The sequence below is a fragment of the Carassius carassius genome, chromosome 9, assembly GCF_963082965.1.
Source record: "Carassius carassius chromosome 9, fCarCar2.1, whole genome shotgun sequence".
In the NCBI taxonomy this organism is placed as follows: domain Eukaryota; kingdom Metazoa; phylum Chordata; class Actinopteri; order Cypriniformes; family Cyprinidae; genus Carassius; species Carassius carassius.
Window position 1 is genome coordinate 21,875,117 of NC_081763.1, and position 15,158 is coordinate 21,890,274.

Genomic DNA, 15,158 nt, shown 5'->3' on the forward strand with positions numbered 1-15,158 from the left:
AAAAATAATTCAGTCCTCATTTACTTGCGTTTATTCAATCTTTTTCATGTCTGAATTCAAAAAATGCACAAGAACTATAAAAATAGCCCAAAGTAGTCAATTTGACCCATGCTAGTCTTGTTTTGTGAGGAACTAAATAAAATCTACATTCACTCATGATCTTACTCTTTTCTTGAGCTGTTAAATGTTACGACTGAATCATTGAGTCAGTTGAGCACTCGAGTGCACAAACAAATCATGAACAAATCATTTGGACTACTTTTGTTAAACAGATTCAAAACATCCAATTAAAAAAAATTCACAAATCAGCTATTTCTCTCATAAACCTAAATTATTGTTCCTTTTAGTATTAAAAATATTATGGAATCAGAAGACTTGGAATATGGAATATGGACTACTTTTACGATACCATTAATAATTTTGAATACTTTTTGAATGTTGAAATTTTCAGGATCCAATCATATTGCTTTGTTTAAAGAGCATAGTAAAACAAAATTTCTCTTTTTTTTTGTAAGACAAAAAAAAAACAGTCATATGGGTTTGGAATGACATGAGGGTGAGTAAATGATGATAGAACATACATTTTTTGAAGAACTATTCCTTTAAACATCATTTAAAAAATGTACAAACAGCAAAAATCAGGGCAAGTGCTACTACATTACAATATCAAACCACTTTTAGCTTGAATGGAGGAAAATGGATATTTGGCATTTCAACACAAAACAGACATGCACTGGCAAGTGAACACTCACACACTGTGTACAGTGTATTGTGATTGTGTACCAGTAGTTGTGTTTGTGCTCACTGTGATGTGTGATTCTTGTGCCTAAGAGCATCTTTGGTCTTTACTTTCAGTGTCTAACATTTTAGAGGGACACTTTTTGGGGTAAATTAAGATTCATGTGTATGAGTGTACAACAGCTGTCCACACTAGCTTGCAGGGGGGGCTGTTACCTGTCCAGCCGAGGGCACATGAGAGCAACAGCTGTAAACTAGAGGGAGGAGGATATTTCCTGGGAGAGGGCAGGGGGAGAGTCAGATGTCGCTCAAAGAGCTGAGCAGTCAGGGAGATCGAAGAGAATGAATGAAAAATATGGGATGCACAGTATCAGTTCAGACCAATTCATTTCATGACTCTTCATGAAAAGCTACAATGTCATTTAGGACATGCACATTCATATACAAAATTGTAAATCCCATAATTTATTTAATCAGATATAAAAAAAAAACATTATAATTTTGCCGAACATCAGAAATTACACACTGTACCTTTCAACAATGTTTAGACTTTAGCTATTTATGTTCATGAATGTGTATGTAGAGTGCGGGGGTTATTGAGTTATGGGTTCGTTTGAGAAGCAGCTTGTGAGCCTCATTAGGTTTGAGAGGGAGGTCAGTATGGTGTCACTGCAGCAGTGCCCAGATCTCCACAGGTCTGCACAGGGTTTCCAATAGAGACATGCAGTGGGGTGGAGGACAAGAGACATCTGTACGCTTACCCTATCATCCACTCAACCAAGACAACAAAATATGTCTGCTTGTTGGTGTTAATGAGCCTTGTAGTTTGTGTGCGAGTGTGTGTGTGTGTCTGTGTGTGTTGCTACCCTGAAGCAAGTCAAGGAAGCCTAAAATCAACCCCAACACAGCTCACGCAGTGTCAATGAGGAGAAATGCACTGTTATGGCCCCCTGGTAAAATGATAATAGAGACAGCTAGGGAGAGAGGTTAGAATTCATTTGTGCATCGATTAAACAAATATAAAATGATCCATGCATGTTCTGAAGCAACTAAACTGTATTTCAAAACCATCAAAAAGTACGATTTTTAAAATAATAACAATAATCGTCCCATAGATCACTGTTAAAAGGTTTAAGACAGTAAGATTAAATTTTTTTATTCAGCAAGGATGCATTCATTGGTGCTTTGGGCGACCCAAGTTCGGTCCTTCATCCGCATGCCATATTATATGCCATATTGTGACATTAAAATGTTACAACAATCTACTTCAAATAAATGCTGTTCTTTTGATCTTTAATATTATTAAGCATAGAAGCACAACTTTTCAAACTTGCTAATAATAAACGTTTCTTAAGCAGTTAATCATCATATTAGAATAATTTCAAAGGATCATGTGACACTGAAGACTGGAGTAATGACTGCTGAAATTACATTTTGAACTATATTAAAATAGTTTTTTAAATAAAATTTTTATCAATACATAGTTATTAAAGATTTAAAAAATATATAAATTTCACAATATTACTGTATTAGCAATCAAATAAACACAGCTTTAGTGAGCATAAGAGACTTCTTTCAAAAACATTTAAAAAAATCTTAAAACATTTGAACAGCAATGTATATATGTAATATAAAATACAAAATGAAATGTATATAAATTATAGAGTTTACAAAGACTAAGATTATTAATATGGTGTACTGTTTTTTGGAAATAATCCAGTGTGTCGTAGGTATGACATAATATCACTATTACAGCAGGTACTTTATATGAATTTCTTAGCATTTTATTTATTTATTTATTAACTTTCTTAAATTACAATTCTGCATCCTTCAAATTCAGTTTAAATTGGAATAGTATCAGCATGTAGAAGGCATTCACAATTCAATTTGAGTGGAGCATAACCTTGTTCTGACATTGCACATGCATCTAGAGATAAAGTATATGGGTAAGTGAGATGGCATATAAACAGTTAAATTAGACACAAACGGTATCCAACAATGTTGTGCCTAACTAACAGCACTTTACATCAGTACAGCACAAGACATTATCAAACCATTCATTTGAGCTTAATAGTTCATGAGCCAAAGAGCACAGACAGATATTCAGATCTCCTGCCTGCTAATGGGTTCTTAATGAATGAGTGTACCAGCCAACTGGTAGAAGCCACCAGTGTGTGTGTGTGTGTGTGAATGTAATTGCACTACTCTGTGGATGTACAGCACACTAGACACATCTGGTGCTTGTGACATATGGACATTAATCACCAACATTAACACTTCAGCCCGTTAGGGTACAGACGGTCTACCTGAGATCTTCAGGTAATACAAGTGCTCACCTCCAGCTCAGCTGCTAACTTGTCCTCTGCGCCCTCCTCTCGCTCTCCACCAGCAATGGTTGGAGGTGTGGAGGCCGGTCGGGGGGCTTCAGATACACTCCTCCTCAGCTTAACGTGTGGCTTCTGAGACTCAGTCTCCTCTGATTCTGACTTCTGTTTAGATACACAAAGACAAAAGACAAATCTTTATATACTTATTGCATTTTTTTAAAAGGGAATACACACATGCACACACAAAAAAATTGTAGAGACATACTGTGTTTTCAGAAACTTAAAGGGTTAGTTCTCAAATAGCAAAATTATGTCATTAATAACTTACCCTCATGTTGTTTTAAACCCGTAAGACCTCCATGCATCTTTGGAACACAGTTTAAGAAATTTTAGATTTAGTCCGAGAGCTCTCAGTCCCTCCATTGAAGCTGTGTGTACGGTATACTGTCTATGTCCAGAAAGGTAAGAAAAACATCATCAAAGTAGTCCATGTGACATCAGAGGGTCAGTTAGAATTTTTGAAGCATCAAAAATACATTTTGGTCCAAAAATAGCAAAAACTACGACTTTATTCAGCATTGTCTTCTCTTCCGCGTCTGTTGTGAGAGAGAGTTCAAACAAAGCAGTTTGTGATATCCGGTTCGCAAACGAATCATTCGATTTAACCGGATCTTTTTGAACCAGTTCACCAAATCGAACTGAATCATTTTAAACGGTTCGCGTCTCCAATACGCATTAATCCACAAATGACTTAAGCTGTTAACTTTTTTAATGTGGCTGACACTCCCTCTGAGTTCAAACAAACCAATATCCCGGAGTAATTCATTTACTCAAACAGTACACTGACTGAACTGCTGTGAAAAGAGAATGAACACCGAGAGAAGATGAACACTGAGCCGAGCCAGATAACGAACAAAAGATTGACTCGTTCACGAGTCAAGAACCGTTTCTGTCAGACGTGTCCGATTTGTGAACCGAGGAGCTGATGATACTGTGCATGTGTGATTCAGCGTGAAGCAGACTGACACACAGAGCGTCTGAACCGAACTGATTCTTTTGGTGATTGATTCTGAACTGATTCTGTGCTAATGTTATGAGCGCGGGTAAACCGAAGGCTTAATCAAGGGCAATCATCGCCAATGACGCCATTACGTCGAGCGCAAAAGAACCGGTGAACCGTTTTCTTCAACCGGTTTATTGAATTGAACTGTCTGAAAGAACTACTGGTGATCTGAAAACCGATGCAACCGGTTCTTGACTCGTGAACGAGTCAATTTTTTGTTCGTTATCTGGCTCGGCTCGGTGTTCATCTTCAGTTCTCTCTTCACAGCAGTTCAGTCAGTGTACTGTTTGAGTAAATGAATTACTCCGGGATATTGGTTTGTTTGAACTCAGAGAGAGTGTCAGCCACATTAAATAAGTTAACAGCTTAAGTCATTTGTGGATTAATGCGTATTGGAGATGTGAACCGTTTAAAACGATTCAGTTCGATTTGGTGAACTGGTTCAAAAAGATCCGGTTACATCGAATGATTCGTTTGCGAACCGGATATCACAAACTGCTTTGTTTTGATCTCTCTCACAACAGACACGGAAGAGAAGACAATGCTGAATAAAGTCGTAGTTTTTGCTATTTTTGGACCAAAATGTATTTTCGATGCTTCAAAAAATTCTAACTGACCCTCTGATGTCACATGGACTACTTTGATGATATTTTTGTTATCTTTCTGGACATGGACAATAGACCGTACACACAGCTTCAATGGAGGGACTGAGAGCTCTCGGACTAAATCTAAAATATCTTAAAAGATAAACGGAGGTCTCACGGGTTTGGAACGACATGAGGGTAAGTTATTAATGACATCATTTTGCTATTTGGGTGAACTAACCCTTTAATTCACATTTAAAATGTCTCAATGTTGTTGCTTATGCATACGGATATTCTCTGCAACAAGAAAATATTGAATGGATCAATCATATGTATGTATGTATGTATGTATGTATAATTGTTATTTATTTAATTTTTATTTTAAGGAAAATTTCTTATGAAATATAAACATTTATTTATTCATGACTGAACCGATCAATGAATTAATCATATAAAATATAATAATTTATTTATGGATTAACAAACAAATAATATATAAAGATATAAACATTAGTTTACTTATTTATGATGGATGAAAATAAATTAATAAAATAAATTATGGCTGTTTTGAGACATTACAATTAAATTCCAGAAAATAATAACTAAAAGGCTACAGAAGTATAGAATATATCCTATTGTATGTAATGACTGAATCTTAATTAAAAGTAAACACAAGGGAAATTAACACCTAGAACCATCTTAATCGCTCTCAGTCTCTCTCAAATTCATCTGTGACCAACAGGCCATTTATCACCATAGGATCAATTGAGGTGATAAAGTGAATATCAACCATAACTAACACACCTACAAACACAGGCGGATTTTATGAGAAGCCTGACATTTTTCAGAGCCTGCACTCAAATAAAAGTGATGTAGTGTGTTCCCTGACTCCTCTGACGGTCAGTGTGCTTCTCTTTCAAAAACAGCTTGCATGTAAATGTTTGAGAAAGTTTGCATGCATAAACGCACACATGCAAAATCATCTGTGTGTAATTCTGATTGTCACCAGTCACCTTTATACTCTTTCCAGGAATGATCATCTCTCCGCTGCGTGTAGTCAGGCCAGGGGAGGAGGGGAAACTCCGGCGTGGAGGTGGAGGAGGGGGGGATTTTGAGGGCTTCTCCGTTCGATACCTTGCCACCGTCAGCTCATCCGAGCCTCGTCTGGATCCACTATCTTTACTGGAAAGTTTATTCTGAGGTTTATTTGGCTTGTGTTCAGGTGTGGCATTGGTGTTAGATGGACTCTGGCTCTGGTTTTGGTTTTGAATCTGGTTCTGAGTAGGTCTGATCTGCTTGGCAGCAAAGTCTAAGTCAGGAATTGCCTTCATGAGCTCCGCCTGAGTCTCCTCCAACAGTCGATTAATGTCCTGAGCACTGTACTGTGTTAGACTGGCCCTCTTTTCTTCCCAATCCCGCTCTGCTGCCTGAGGAGACATACAAGATCTTTAGTGCTTCAAAACAGCTAAAGAAGCTGAACTGTTAAAGCCGATTCACACCAAGTCTGGATGTTAATCTCGAAACACATTCACAACAATATTTCAAAAGTAGTACTATTTACTATTATTTCAAAAGTAATACTGTTATTCAAAAGTTTGAGGACAGTAAGCATTTATTGTGTTTGAAAAAAGTCTCTTATGCTTACCAAGACTGCATTTGTTAAATGAAATGAACAGTCAAAACAGTAAGATTGTGAAATATTATTACTATTTAAAATAACACTTATTTTAATATATGTTAAAATGCAATTTATTCATGTGATAGGAAAGCTGAATTTTCAGCATACATTACTCCAGTCTTCAGTGTCAAATGTTCCTTCAGAAACCATTCTAATATCAATATGCTGATTTGCTGCTCAATATTTTTTTTGTTATTATTAATGATGATAACAGTTGTGCTACGTAATATTTTTGTGGAAATATTTTAAAATGTTTGTGATATTTTTTCAGGATTCTTTGACGAGTAGAAAGCTAAAAAAAACAACATCATTAAAGAAAATAAATAAATAGAAATTGTTTATGTCATTATAAATGTCCTTACCATCACCATCACCAATCTGATTTATCATTGCTGAATAAAAGCATTAATATCTTTTTTGAGCAGTAGTGTATCTTTACGAATTTCATTACTAAACAGTTCTGGCACTTTTGCACAGTAAGTATTTTAAGTTGTCGATTAAACCATTGTCATTCTTTTTAGCAACAAAATTATCCAATGTTAATTTCCAATTTAAAAATATACCTTCATACGGTTGTCTAATTTAATGACATATTCTGACATGGCCTTTACATATCCAAAAAACATTGCTAAATTAAAAGGTATTGCTATTACATACATTTAGACAAACAATTACTTTCATTTTAAATCCCATTCCTCACCAGTCTCACTTCCACAGATGAGGCCTTATCAGACCCGCCTCGACCTCCCAGTTCGCCCAGCTCCCGTCCCTTCAACGAGCCTACCATCCCATGAGAATCTCTCTCACGCTGTGCACTAGAAGGGTTCGAGTGACCATGGCCTTGAGCAGAGTGAGGGCTCCAGTTAGCCAGGCTGGTCTCATTGAGGTTTAGCGGTGGGCTGGTTGGAATGTCAAAGCCTGGGTTCTTCCTGTACTCATCCCCTCCTCCGAGTTTAGGAGAGGGGCTGGAATACTCATCCTGGGTTTTCCACACTCCTTCATTCACCTGCCTGATTAATCCATAAAATGGCACTCAAAATTATGAAGAGTAAATTACATTTGAGACACAGTCAGAATGTGTGGCTAGATAAGGAATGATTAAATAGTGGTTAGTAAGTGTTTGTCTACCTCCTCAGCGTGGAGAGAGTGTCTGTGATAGATTTGCAGCGTTTAAGCAGGGCGTCCAGTCTGTGTGGCTCCTCTTTCAGGAATTTCACAGCTTCCACTTCCACTCGTAACACCACACGCATTTTACTCTGGAGGCCTGGAAACTGATCTGAACGAGAGAGACAAAGACAAAAACAGACAGGCAGAGAAGTGAACATCTCTCTTCTGTAACTAAGGTTCAAGTGCCAGGCTGTGAAGGACAGAAGAGAGTCTGAGTCTGTCTCACTCTTCAGCTCTGTGAGAGTCTCTCCCAGTTTCCTCAGCAGCGAGCTTTTCTCCTCCAGCTCCTGCACTGTCACATGTCGGTGATTGACTGACAACTCCTTCTGGATTTCGTCCACTGACTTTTCCAGATCACTGTCAAACACAAACATCCGCTCATTAGTTTTATCACATATTGATTGTTTCAGAAAGAGCATAAACATGCATGACAAATTAATTGATGCTGTCATAAAGCACCTCAGTGTTATTACACAGAAGGGCATTTTTTACATTCTGATGTTTCTGACATCAGAGATGAGTGTGAAAATCCCAGGCCCACCTCCCTGCGGTGTGGCGTCGGCACGAATTTGAATAAGTGTCATTGCAGCAGGGTGTATTAGCACTAAACGACTGAGACACAGTCGGAGTGTTTACACTCGAAATCCAATTTAACCACGTCAAATAAATCCACCCCTTACAAAATAGTTTGCTACAAACAGCGTCCCGTTAATAACTGAATAACATTGACAATAGCTGGCTCTTAGCTATACTTAATAACCGCTATCAATTAAAAGCAACACGACTGATCTGGCAGCGGGTTAAAGAGACGGATTTAGTCACTCTGCTGCTTTTCATTGGAACAAAATAAATCAATGAGTTGCTGTCTGTTTGTTGTACAAGCTAAAGGTGAGGTGCGGATCTGCAGGACTTTAACTGAGACTGTTTATACCTCATTGTTAGGCATTTATTCGCTTCTAGGAATGAGTTGATGAGAACCTATGCAATAAGAATAAGTGGGAAAATATTTTTTGCACATTATGCTGCAGTGTCACTAAGCTAGCACCTCAGACTGCATTATCAGCACATTATGAGCACATATTGTATGCGAGACGCACTGCAGCTGCTGTATGATGAGTTCCTCCTCATTCAGGTACTTGAGTCTCTCCTCTTCCACTAGGAGGCGCTGTCTCTGGAGAGGGTCTTCCTGTTTCCTCAGCGCATCTGATAGACGGAGACTCAGCTCTGTCTCGGTCCTCTTCAGCAGACTGCATATGGAGTCCTGGTTCTGCAACTACACACAAACACATATGAATTTGCATGAGCATTTGGGCGGCGTTATGCAAATGTAGACATGGGGGCTAGAATGAGCCATTTTAGGAGGGCGTGGTTGACTCTTAATTTTAATAAAGAATATCTCTATCGTTTCATATCACTAATATCACTTTTTCATAACTACAATAGAAACACTAGAACACTATATGGGGTGGGGTCAAATATTGTGTAGGACAGCAGTGGCTTTCTGTCAAACAAATTGAGAACAACTGCTTTGAGATGTTTTACAATGCAGGACACGTTACTGGATCAACTTCCTATGGTGTTCCTAGAACAAGACTCCCTTCAACCAGTCGCAACCCTTCTAGGTTAAGTATTAGTCTGTGAATGGTTGTTAAGCATTATAGTCTTCAGATGTTTCAGGTGTATCAGTGTAGGAGCTTTAATAGGTGGCTACACTGCTAGGGAGTTTTGAGTTTTACGGAAGGTCAGCTGTCACAATCCATCACAACACATCCATCAGATGACTCACATATGTGTGCATGTCACATTGACCTGTCTTTGACCATATGCAGCGGCCATCTTGAATGTGAAGGTATGATATCATAGAATTGACCTTGGTAGTGTGCGTGTTTGTGTACTTATAAGTTATCATATATATACTACCCTTGATAGTGTTTATGATGGATCACATTCATTTAAGGTCCCTTGAATGCCCTAATGGGAATGCGCATCCATGTCCTTGAGTTTATTTTCCTGTATTTTCGATCTGTGTATGTTGAAGGTTGTGTGGGAGTTGGAGTGCCAGACATCACCATAATGTTGTGATGTGTAAGCATTCTGCAGTGTTTGTTTGCCCTGAGAGAAAAAACAGGCGGGCTTTGTCACTTGCATAGCTCCGATAACGAGAAAAGTGTGTAAAAGCTGTGTTTTTGTACACTGTACGTTTTTGTGTAAGATGCAATTTTAGTGTCATTTGGTGGTAGTTCCTCCTCGAGCTGAATTATTTATGAGTCTCATGCATTATTCAACATATCCATGTCTCCTAGGTAACAGGATGAGTGCAGGGGCTGTGTCTGGAGCTCTGGCATTCAGGCAGGTAATTGTCTAACTCAGCAATCTGTAGTTGTCATGACACCAGCGGCTTGGTTCTCGATAGCAAAGCAATTGACACCAATCTCACTGACCATGCATTTGATTCTTTGGCTTCCAACTCACATCCACCCCAAAATTATACAATACTCTGCATTTCAGTATGGTAAAAGTTAATGAACTGAAAAAAAGACTTCCTGTACAATTACATATATTTAAATCTTTCTCTAAAAATTTACCAAACAAATTAATTTTTCATGCAGTATTGCTTTCAGGTACAGTATTTCAAGTTGGCTTCTCCAACAAATTTATCTTTTTTTAAGAATTTTTTACTGTACTGTACGTATACTTATTATACATTATATATACTGTATATATTTATTTAACATTTACATTTATATTTTATAATTATATGTACATTTTTTGCTCTTAATTGCTGCAGTATAGTATTATACATAATAGCATGTGATATTTTTTTTTTTTAGACATATGTACAGCAGGGTCCAAAAATCTGTTATCACATTAAAATTCTAGGGGTTTAAAATTCCATATGAAAAAAAAAAATAACATGAACCATTGTGTAGGAAACAACAAGGAATGTTTAAGATTGTGCACACTTTGTAGGTCACTAATTGAATAAGCAAATTAATCATGTGAACTCATTAGTATAAAAGATCAAATTTCTTTGCTTCCATTGATAGAAACTCAATGGCTTTCTTGAATTTTCTTTCCTGTTTTTTAGTGTTAATTCAGAGAATACACAGTTGAGATGCAGGTGTTCACTCATGAATCACACCAGTAGCTATCATTCCACAGTCATTTTTTATTAAACCACTACTGACTGAAAAGCTGACTTGATTTGGGGCCAGCTTCCTCACTCTCTTCATCTATATATCCCTGCTGGCCCATACCATCTCATCATTGAGTATGATATTAAGAGTTATTGCCTGCCCTGCTATAGGAGTGAATCACACATAGCAGCAGTCATAAAATTAATGACTAGTTGAACACATGCTCACTTACACATAAATACACACACACTTAGATATACTTACACACAGTAGTGTAAGAAATACAGCATTCTCACACTTTTTAATAAATTCTTTCATGAATTCTATGACTTTCCAACAATATTTCAGTCATGGTTCATGTTTTTTTTTTTTTTTATAAACACAATGTGTGTACAGTGTATATGTATATGTTTATATATTATCAAAGAAGACATAAGACAAAATAATTAGGGTTAATAAAATTATGTCTCTTATGCTCACCAAGGCTGCATTTGTTTGATCACAGATACACTTAAAATGGTAATATTAAGAAATATTTCTACAATTTAAAACTATTTTTTTCCCAGTGTAATATATTTTTAAAGCAGTCATACTCCAGTCTTCAGAAATCATTCTAATATGCTGATTTGCTGCTGTAGAAACATTTATTATTATTATCAATGTTGTGCTGCATAATATTTCTGTGGAAACTGTGATTTTTTTTATTTTTTTTCTGGATTGTTTGATGATTTAAAAGAACATTTATTTCAAACAGAAATGTATTGTAACGCTGTGGAAGTCTTTACCATCACTTTTGATTTAATGCATCATTGCTGAATAAAAGTATTTAAAATTATATTTTAATAAATCTTTTTCTATATATCAAATCAAATATTATGTTTATATATATTTTAGTTTTTTATTCATGTTTGGCTTTGAAATATTTAATGAGCTAAAATTGCTCTTTGTGAGTGCAATCCATATAAAAATAATCTTAATCTTTATCCAGAAATCACAGATGACTAGAAAAGTCTTGAAGATTTATTGGTGTGAGAGCCCCGTTTATAGACACTGCACTCAGAAAGAGAAAGGACTGATGCAATTTAATAGCTGAGCATAACTAGAAAAAAATAATTTTCCGCTGTAAAAATTTTCATGACATTCAGAGGCTAAAATTCAAAATTCAAAATTCAAAAATCTAAATTATTCTGTAAATACAAGACTGTAAGTACAGAAAGGAAAGAGTATGACACACAATCCAACAGGATCTATCAGACTGTTAGTGTTCCGTCTCCTCTCTGCTGGCTTTCAGCCCTCCCTAAAGCTCTCTGCACATCCTCCTTTTCTCTCCTCCTTCACAGATTCCCTAACACAAACATTTCCCTTTATCATACTCCTGCTCAACATGTCACCATGATAATCTGACAGCTGCCCGTACAAGGAATTTCAACAGTTTACAACACTATCCATATATTTTATTTAAGACATTTTGCCCTCATTCAGACATCAGATTCTATATCCATCCTGCTCGTCAGAGACTGTTGTCTTGGAATAGTGGGCTCATATCTAAAAAAATCTGACATTTTGACAGATACATTTCTGACTGATACAGTATATGAATGTTCTTATGTTTGCAAAGACCTTCCCTTTATCCCATAGAGGTAACTTTTCAAATATCACTCTTCTCCCTCTTTTTCTGTCTTTTTCTCAGTTTTTCTGCCTAACTTAATACACACTGGTACAGAACACCAGCATTTCAATATAAACTTTCTGTAATGTAAAAAGTAAGCGATTTTGAATCTGATATTTTCAGTGTCGTCTCAGACTTTTAGACCGCACTCTATGTTTTGTAAATATGTATTACAATCAAAAGTAACACAATCAAAAATGTTTAAAAATCTTTGAACAGGTTTGATTTTATCTTCCAAGTCCTCTGGTTTGGATGCTGAAAAGCGTAATGCACGCCAACTTTCCATATTGGACTTCAACATGACCGAAATCAATGCATTTCCTCTTCCACACCACACACACTGAACACCACCAGGACATGGAGCAACAAATCTGCCGTAAATACCAGATGAGGCCATTCAGCACATCCTCTTGGTTTTTTCATTGCTGTGTATAAACAAATTAGACTGTGAGATCTTGTGAAGACTATAAATCGGCACTGCTGCTTCTGCAGTCTGGGCCTTTTGTACCACCTTCTGTATCACCTCCTTAAATCGTCCTCCCTGTCAGCAGACACACATCTAGAAGGCTTGCAGTGTGAGGTGCAGGTTAGTGCAACACTTTCCACTGCAGCACTGCTCAATTCTTGATTCTGATTGGTTGACATTCATTCCAATGACATTCATTAATTACAGTTAACTTATAAGGGCGGTTTACATTTAACCAATATTTAAACATAAGCACATGTACAATTGATTTCCATGGTATAAGTGGAATAATTGACACTGAACTGCTTAAGAGTTGAAATGTTAATACACACCTAAGGTGTAACAGGCAACTGGCTTCGCATCAATTCTGCATTTTGACCTCAAGTATGCATTACATTTTCAATATTTCAGTCGTCCGTTGTCAATTATTCCTTACTTTGAGACCTTGAGGTCTTGTGATAATAACTATGCCTGACCTTCCAACTGTGTGTGTTTCTACAATTGAAACTAAGCAGTTAAAAATACAGCAATCATAATTTTCAGCTATCAAATTAAAGCAATATTTTATGTAATGTATGATCATTTGAAATGACACTGTGAGCGTTGTTGACAACAGAACACATACACCTTTCTAAGTAGGAGTGAAATTACAAAGTTCTGAGCGTCAAGAAACATTTGAGTCCTCAATATTGAACTGAACTGAGCTGAATAATGACACTATTACATTCAGTAGAGCTGTTTACAGCTGAACTGAATTTGTTTCACAACAGTTTACACTGCTACCGAACTAAATTGAATCAACATGCAACTAAATTGAGCAGAATAACGACACTATTTTCTTTTGCAGAGCTGCTTACAGCTGAAATTGAATTTGTTTAATAATTAATGAACTCTGCAACATTAACACTGTTATTTTCCTGTTACTATATTTCTCTGAAGCTGGTTTTTCGCCACAATGTTTTACACAAAGCAATATATAAATAAATGTAATTTAAACTTGACTCACTGAAAGCTAAATGCCACATTAAGCCATAAAATGAGTCAGTCAGAAAACCTTTGAAGTTTGATGTAAAGTTTAATATCTAGCTTTGAGGAGGACTCCCGACGAGATGTGTCGAAAATAGAAACCAAGCAACTGACAAACTGTCTTGAGATGCTACGTTTTTGATGGCCACCCACGGTGAGGACAAAAACTCAGATTAACATGGAAGAGATGTGATTTATGACATGCCGCTTTATCACATCATTACTGTTCAGTTACCTGCTGTGTGTCGAGATGCATGAGATTGTAACATCTTACCTGCATTTTACGGAGCTGTGCGAGCTGTTTGCGCAGATCGGTGGCGTTCTGTTGTAGGTCATGCAGGTGAAGCTGCATCTGTAGCCTGGAGACGGTGGAGGCCTGAGAGCCTCCAGATGAAGGCGGAGGCATCAGTGCCAGCGGTGCAGATGGAGTCAGCGCTAATAACCACAACACAGGACAAATAGTCAACACTTTGAGCTCGAGAGACACACTCAATCCAATCTGAATTATTTCACTCTTACCCATTTACACCTTATACACCAGCATTGTTTAGTCCTGCTCCTGGAGATCGACCTTACAACAGAGTTTATGCTGCTTTCATGTTACAATGACCGTGTTTAAAAGTCTAACACACAGAATGCAAACATAAATTCATATTTAGTGTTCAGAAACTCAGGATAATGCTGCATTCAAGTCCACCTGGGAAGCTCTATGTGTTGCTTAATATTTTTCTGGAAACCACTGGTTAATAATATGACATTCATGTTCACAAAACTATGATATTTCCAACCTGAAGGTTGCATAAGGCCAGACTTTTCAAGTTGAGGTTAAGCTTTTGTGGCAGATTAAACAAGAATAACCAAAAATATTGCCAGAAAACACTAGTCATTTAGTTGGTTAACATAGAGATCAAAGTACATTTCTCATCATTCTCCATGAAAGCATGGACTGATAAAACACACCAATAAATACACAATTACATACTTAATGTGCATTTTTGCTATTTATTTTCTTTCATTAGCTCTAAAAAGCTTGCTGTCTTAGTAGGTAAGTTGAATTGAACAGAAAGAAATATGAAATTGCCCAGCGAGTCTATTTCATTCTGAGCCAAATCACTTTATAATGTCAGAATTATGATTTCCGAACTTGTTTGGAGAAACTTCCCAGTAGGATTTGAACACAGTATTATTTCTAGCCATGTTCTAACACATCTGGCTGTAATTTCAATCAAGTGAACCCCATTACCTTGACTATCTGGATTGATGATCCAGATGATTAGGATTGAGGCTAAACTCTGCAGGAAGG

General features: G+C 36.9%; 1 protein-coding gene across 5 annotated transcripts in view; it reads right to left on the minus strand.

Annotated features, from left to right (window-relative positions):
* Positions 1-15,158, minus strand: part of LOC132149304 (SRC kinase signaling inhibitor 1-like) — a 111,693-nt gene that overhangs the window by 6,319 nt on the left and 90,216 nt on the right. For 4 of the 5 annotated variants that reach the window (XM_059558433.1, XM_059558437.1, XM_059558436.1 and 1 more), the window contains 6 exons: positions 14,130-14,290; positions 8,655-8,830; positions 7,519-7,914; positions 7,091-7,400; positions 5,726-6,139; positions 3,075-3,227 (listed from right to left, as the gene is read on the minus strand). In XM_059558433.1, the coding sequence (XP_059414416.1) occupies positions 3,075-3,227; positions 5,726-6,139; positions 7,091-7,400; positions 7,519-7,914; positions 8,655-8,830; positions 14,130-14,290 (1,610 nt within the window). The remainder of the gene's footprint in view (positions 1-3,074; positions 3,228-5,725; positions 6,140-7,090; positions 7,401-7,518; positions 7,915-8,654; positions 8,831-14,129; positions 14,291-15,158) is intronic. The other variant, XM_059558434.1, reaches the window with a different exon arrangement.